Source organism: Castanea sativa, chromosome 5 (assembly GCF_040712315.1).
Source record: "Castanea sativa cultivar Marrone di Chiusa Pesio chromosome 5, ASM4071231v1".
NCBI classification, from domain to species: Eukaryota; Viridiplantae; Streptophyta; class Magnoliopsida; order Fagales; family Fagaceae; genus Castanea; species Castanea sativa.
Window position 1 is genome coordinate 12,158,003 of NC_134017.1, and position 7,164 is coordinate 12,165,166.

The following is a 7,164-nucleotide window of genomic DNA, read 5'->3' on the forward strand; positions in this document are numbered from 1 at the left end:
TAGACTGTGAACAATAAATGCTATATTTAAACTTTTATATGTTATATAGATTTGTAAGATTTATATGTAACTACAGTATCACTAAAAAATATTTAGGAATTTTTTTTATTATGTTGTTGATGTGAAACTAACCAATTATGTCACATTGTAAAAATTTTAGTTAGTAAATGATATTTGTTTAAATGAAAACATTTATAAGATGCATTATTTAAAAGATCTTATTATTTAATTAATATTAATTAAAAAAAAGCTTAAATGACTTCATGTACTAATAGATTTGGACAAAATAAACCAAAGTCCATTGATTGGATTGAAATTGACTGAAATACTACACTGATATAACTTAATAAGAGCATAACAAAAATAAATGTTATACTTTAGTTTTTAGATATTATATATTTTTGGATCATTTTTTTAAAAACTTTTTATCTTTTTACATTTTTTTTTTAAATTTTTAAAACTTTTCTCTCTTGCATTAAAGGCCTAATTGCACGATGCAATAGTTGTAACCTAGCACCTCATATTCAAATCCCTCGCACTTAACTGCGGAATTATGATGAAAAAATTATCATAATAATTTTGAGCAAGCCCAAGATAGTAAAAAGTAAAAACCAAAATTTCAATGGCATCAAACATTCTAACTGCCAGGTTTCATTTTTTAATCTGTATTGAAATCACATAATTTCCAATTGGTTTATTTGCTATTTACCTATTGAAGCACTCTTACTGGGAAATTACATTCTTTAAAACATAAATCTCACTCACTATTTCCGTTTACCGCCAAAACCCACCAAAGCAAAGAGAACAAGAAGAAAGAAAGAATGGCCTCTTCCTCTTCCTCTTCCTCTTCCTCACTGTATGATGAAAGCGGTCGCGTTGTCGAATTTCTTGCTGCTAATAACTTCATCATGGCACTGGAAGTCGCCAAGTCCCTAGTTTCCGGCCACCCGGACTCCGCCCTCGCCAACGCCCTCACCGCTCTCACCCTAATGAAAATCTCACTCAGAGACTCTAACGTCGTCCGAAGACGCGAATACATTGCCTCCGCCCTTGACTTCAGCAAAACAGCCCTCGCGCTTTCCCCAAAATCCATTGCTTTCGGTTTCTTGAACGCCAAAATCCACTTAGCCAATGCCCATGACGACGCTGCCATCCAAGAATGTGAGTCTGCTATGTCCATTGAGGATCCTCGGGACCCCTGGCTAGATTACTTGGGCATCATCAACGAGGGATATGATTCGGACCCCCAAGAGTCCAGCAAAGAGTCGCGAATTGAGAGAGTGAGAACGGAGCTCAGAAAGCTATTAGTGAAAGCTAAGAGGTACAAGTTCAAGAGGCTCGTTGAGGACCATTCACTGGCAGAGATAAATAAGGAATTTCAAGCTTTGCAAGATAGAAAGGAAGAGATACAAACAAGATTTGATAGGGAGAGGCAGAGTTTTGAAAAGATGGAAATGAAATCACCGTCTACTTCAACAAGAAAACTCAAGAAAGTCTTGTCCAATGTCGACATGATAACACGAGCCAGGGATTATTGGAACAATGGGATGAGCTTGGAGGCAAAGAAGGATTTTCTGAGTGTCAGGATTGAAAAATTCTTCCATAAGAATAAATCGATGGGGGTGAAGGCAAAAGAGGTGTTGGCAGAGGCTGTGGAGTACGCGAAGGAGATGAAGAGTTGGAAGTTTTCAACATGTTGTTGTTGTGGCCAGAGGTTTTCAGATGAAGAATTGAATTTGGAGCATATAAAAAGTGCCCATTTAGGGACTTTTTCAGAGGAGTTACAGTCTGTTGTGCCGAAAATTGTACCTGCTTCGGAAATTGAAATCGGTGATTGGAGGCCAGTGAACGTGGTTGCCGCTGCAAAATTGATTGAAGATTTGTCAAGAAATGACTCTGGAAATAAAGGCCAAGATGAAGGCAAGTCACAAGATTTGAAGTTGAAGAACTTGCCTCATTGCAATGATATCAACCGCGGCATGTTAATCAAGAGCATTTGGATTCTTTTGCAATTGTTTATAGAGATTGAGTGTTTTGCTCCGAGTCATTTCTATATGCTGCTGGACTTGATATTAGAAATGCTGAAGAACCAAATCCCAGAAACGCTGCTTAATCAGAGTTGGATGAAGACAACGCTGGTCTCAGTTTGGTTTCTTGATGAACCGGAGCTTGAAAGTGTCCAAGAATTCTTGATAGAAGAACTCGGGATTTCTTGTGGATTACAAGGTCTCTACACCAGTTTCCATAGGGACAAAGCTAGACGTGATCTTACTATTACTCATGAGAGTATCGTCTTCAGAGACGATGCCTTGTCTCATCTAATTCCGCTGCTTGATGAAACTAGTGAACTAGCTTCTAGAAGTGTTGATGATATCAAGAATGTTGGACAGGAATATAGAGATAATATTGTTCAGTGGTTATTCACTGGTGGTGAGCCTATTGGGGAGAAATTGAAGGAATGGGAAAAATATAGAGAAGCTAGCAAAAGTCTAGGAACGGAACTTTTCAAGATCATTGAGTCTGAATTTCACCGGCTGCAGAATATGTGTGAGAGGAAATGCAAGTATTTGAGACACGAGAAGCTATGGCTGGATATGGAGGGAATATGTCTGGAAGAAGATAAGAGAAGAAAAGAGATTTCTGGCAATCCACAGAGTTACAGGTCACTCTTGTTAAAGCGGCAAAAAGATATTGAGAAGGAGAAAAGTATTGAGGAGATGGGTAGCATGGAGTTGGATATCATAGAGAGTGTTTTGAAAAAAGCACAAGCTGACAATGACATAAAAATGTTATTCCAGATGCACATTCATCAGATGGGTGGGAAGGTATGGTACCAAATTTTAGATGTTTCCAAACTTAGACGAAAAATACTATGAAAATGTGAAATGATAGTTTTTACTCTTAAACCTGTCCTCCCATGTCCCTTCTAAAGAGGGACTCATTCTGAAATATATAACTAATGAGATACTGTATGTGTAATGTTTGCAGTGTTTCAAATCCGATGCTACAATCCTGGCTACTAATGCTGCCATGCAGCAGACATGGAATAAACTTAAGATGGTAACTTCTTATGACTATAGATCGATTGTGGTGCCATTGTTAAAGACATTCATGCGGGTTTGTGTTTGATCCTCTGAACTGTTCTATTGAATGTTTTTGGTTACCTTCTTGTTGGCTTATGATTTAATGTTTTGCGGATAAACCTCTCCTCTATAGGCACAACTAGAAGATATGGTTGACAAATATGCTACAGAAAAGTCTAATGCTGAAATAGAAGTGTTGTTATCAGAGCTTGATCTTAATGCCAAGAACAACACTGGAAGAGAAGGTGTTGATGCAAGACAAGGACAGGGGAAATCAAAGAATAAAAAGAAGAAAGAGGATCACAGAAAGGTTAAAGAATTTAAGGTCTTAATTACTGCCACTAGTTATTGTTCTGTTTCCTTTTATTGTGATTTGGTTATCTTAATTACAGAGTCTGTAATGCAAAGTAATTCCCTAATAATATGCAATTCCCTTATTTCAGGCAACTGGTGGTAGTGAGGATCAACAGGGAAATGTGGAACAAACGTCAGTCTTTATTTTATTCATACTATTATACTTGGTCCTGGAACCCTTTTTTTTCTTTTGGTTGGCAAATATGAATGTAAATTATATAAATTTGTGCCAATATGTCATACCAATCTCTAGGCTTAAACTAAGTTCAATGTCTTTTCACTTGTGTTCTGCTTCAGTTCGGTACCAGCTGCGCATGGCAAAGATCATGCTCTTAATCCTGAGATTGTTGGTCCTGTAACCACTGATGAATTAGAGCAAGAGGAAAGGGAACTTACACGTAAGGCTGAGGAAGAGTGTAGGGTTGAGGAGCATCGAAGAATGCTTGCAAGGCATTTGGAGTACCAAAGGCAGATTGAGAATGAGGCCAAACAAAAACGCCTTGCTGAGATAGATAAGGCTTAAACCAGTGCAGGGAATGTGGCAGAGGATGTGCCTTTCAGTGGAATCAACTTTGGTATTCTTAACTTGATAAATTTTACTGCCTGTGAACTTTTTATTTTTCTTCAGATAGGATGAGAAATCATGTGAACTTTTTGTGTGTGAGTGTGTGTGTGTGGGGGGGGGGGGGGGGGAAGATAAGATTCAAGTGAACTTGATACGTTTTACTGCCTGTAACAAACTGATGTGAAATTGTTAGCTAGCAACAGATGTTCTAATGTAATTGTTAGCTAGAATATAGAAGTTTCGACATGTGTCATTGTCAAAAGGCATGTCATCATTGCATGCAATCTCAAGTTTTGGGAATCGAATTTATAATATTATATTATACTAGTCGCTAACTCTTGTTATGCACGAGAATCTACATATTTGTGAGATAGACTAAAATAATTTTATAAAATTTTAAATTGATTAAGAAACTATATCATTGCATGATTTGCTCTTGGATGAATTCAATTTGTGTTACACTTTAACGAAGAAGTTATTGCTTAAACATGCAATAACCTATAAAAAATTTGTTAGAAAATTTCAAATATTAAAACTTCTAAAAGACCAAAAAATATTAAAAAATCAGATGATTCACTATTTAGAAATTATTAAAACAAAACAAAATATATATGACTAAACAATAGAGAAATATAAAAGAAATTAAGATGGGTTACATTCAAAAGAATAATAATTACTGCAAGTTTTTTTATCTTGTAAAAAACGGCTAAAAAAGTTTGGTGGTTTATGTACAAAAATTACTTTTTAAAGAAGTTGCAGTAGAATTGTTCTATTATCCAAAGAAGTTGAACTTTATCAATAGTTGATGATTTTTATATTTATCCAAATAAAGCCATGTTTAGGATAATCTTAATATAGGATTTATTCAAGTTTTTTTTTTTAATTTATAAAATCAACGTTTGAGTTTCACTCCTTGTTAACTTTGGACTAAATAAAAATAATTTTATTTAAAAAAATGATGAATTTGAGTTTAAGTTGAGCTTGTTAGAGAGATAAAGTTTCACTTTTTATTAAGTTTGAACTAAACAAAAATAATTTTATTTAAATATTGTGCTGACGTGAAAAATTGTGGGAGTTTCAGAGACTTCGGTTATATATATATATATATATATATATATATATATATATTAATTAGATTAGCTACGCACCATATTGGTTGAATAAAATAAGTCTATAACTTGAAAGAGTTGATTTAGTGGTTCTTAAGGCCTCATGATATTCATGAGATCTTGAGTTTAAAACCTCTTGCAATATCTTGAGTAATTCTATAATTATCAAAGTGAATGGTTAGATATTCGAAGAGGTCTCGACACCCTTAATAATAATAATAATAATAATAATAATAATAATAATAATAAAAAAAAATCTATGTATAAATAATTTCATAAAAAATTTGACACCTGTAAGTAGAAGTAATGCTATAGATACAAACTATATGACAAGATTTTTACACAATGTTAATATAACAAATTCTTACTTGTTCTCATCTAGGTCCATTATTAAATTTTTACTTACCAATAATCACTAATCATGTCATCAGTTTATAAAAAAAGTTTGTAAAATAGCTTATGGTCTTAGCATTTTTCAAAAAGTTACGTCAGTGGTTGGCCTAAAGCCTAAATGATAACAAGTAAAATCTTGTCAACCCAATTGTAGCATTGCTTTGGTTAAATTGACCAAAAAGTATTATCTTCTCATAAGGAAAATTAAATAATTAATATGAATAACACTTCCTCCTCTTCCTCCACTATCTATCTATCAAAATTGTGTGATTTGTTAGCTAATGCAACCAAATAATTGTTGAAAGCTTTAAGTCCAATTGGTTGGCACATCCTGATCTTTCCATGACATCCAAAGTTTAAATCCATTCTCCTCTATTTGTAACTATCTAATTATCAAAAAAATAAAAAAATTATTGAATTTTATTAGAGAACCTAACAAACAATGTAAAAGAAACTGGGGCTAAGCTTCATTCTTAAAACAAAAGGAAATCAAAATAGAAAATTTCAAAAAATAAGGATGTCTCTAACCTAAGGAACAAAAAGAAACTGAGACTAAGCTTTATCCTTAAAACAAAAGGAAATCAAAATATAAAATTTCAAAAAGATAAATTTCAAAAATAGGATGATACAATGTCATAATTTTAAATAGAAACTAACTACTGATTTAGCAATTTTAAACATATGAGAGTCTTTTAGTGGAATAGTAGACAAGTGACATGGGGTCCATCATGATGATAATATAATTTCTTGTAAAGTGGGTTGATGTGCATGAAATATATATAATAAAATACTTCATATTTGCATTTTTGGCCATACTTTTATGCTATCTTGCAATTGATTATATATTATCTTTGTTTAATAGGTGATAAGGGTTTTACATGCAAAATGGGGCTAAGTGAATTGCTAACCCAACTTGAAGGATCTGGAGGGCATGAAGTAAAGAAAAGAAAAGCAAGACAAAGAAAGAAAAAAGAAGTAGAGCTATGCTAGAAGAAAAGAAATAAATGAAAGGAAGTTTGCTTTGGCAGAGACATCTATTGTGTGGGCTTAAGGTCTTGAATATCTTTTAGTGGGCTTTCTTCTTGCTTAGCAGAAATACAAATTAGAGAAGAAGAGAGACTTTTGGGCCATTCGGATTTTGGTTGTGAAATCTTGAAGTCAGCGTGTAAAGCAAGGCCACGGAATCCCTTGCATGTGAGTGACTTTTGAATTCCTTATTCTGACTGTATTAGGATTATAGTGTAGTGTGTAAGGCGGCTATTTTTCATATATAAGCCTCTAGGTCAGTTTGAGAAGGAGGAGGCTAGTGTTGGAGCTGGGATGCAAAACAGAAAATCAGAGCAAGAGGTAGTGCTGCCTGTGGCTTCCTCTATGGCTTTTCTCTAGCACCGTGACTATTTCTTTCTCTATTTTATTTGTCTAATTGAATGTTTAGTATTTTATTTTAGTGTTTTCTTTCAATTACTATGAGTAGCTAAATTTATATTAAGGTTGAGGATGAAACCTCGTTAAGGATTATCAGTAACATTTATGTGATTTGATTTTTCCCATAATAGTTGTTCTTTAATGATTCAAATTGTTCTTGCTTCATGTCAATTGATTAAGGTAGGATTCTAGATATGAGTTCAGCAATGTTTTTCTCATGATTTAGGATTTATCT

The 7,164-nt window shown here is 33.8% G+C and overlaps 1 protein-coding gene across 1 annotated transcript; it reads left to right on the top strand.

The window, feature by feature from the left end:
• Positions 1 to 908: 908 nt before the first annotated feature.
• LOC142634730 (uncharacterized) lies at positions 909 to 3,960 on the top strand. Its single transcript, XM_075809000.1, has 5 exons — positions 909 to 2,825; positions 2,989 to 3,117; positions 3,217 to 3,408; positions 3,527 to 3,570; positions 3,735 to 3,960. The coding sequence occupies exons 1-5, from the start codon at positions 909 to 911 to the stop codon at positions 3,958 to 3,960; spliced, it is 2,508 nt and encodes an 835-aa protein (XP_075665115.1).
• The last annotated feature ends 3,204 nt before the right edge of the window (positions 3,961 to 7,164 follow it).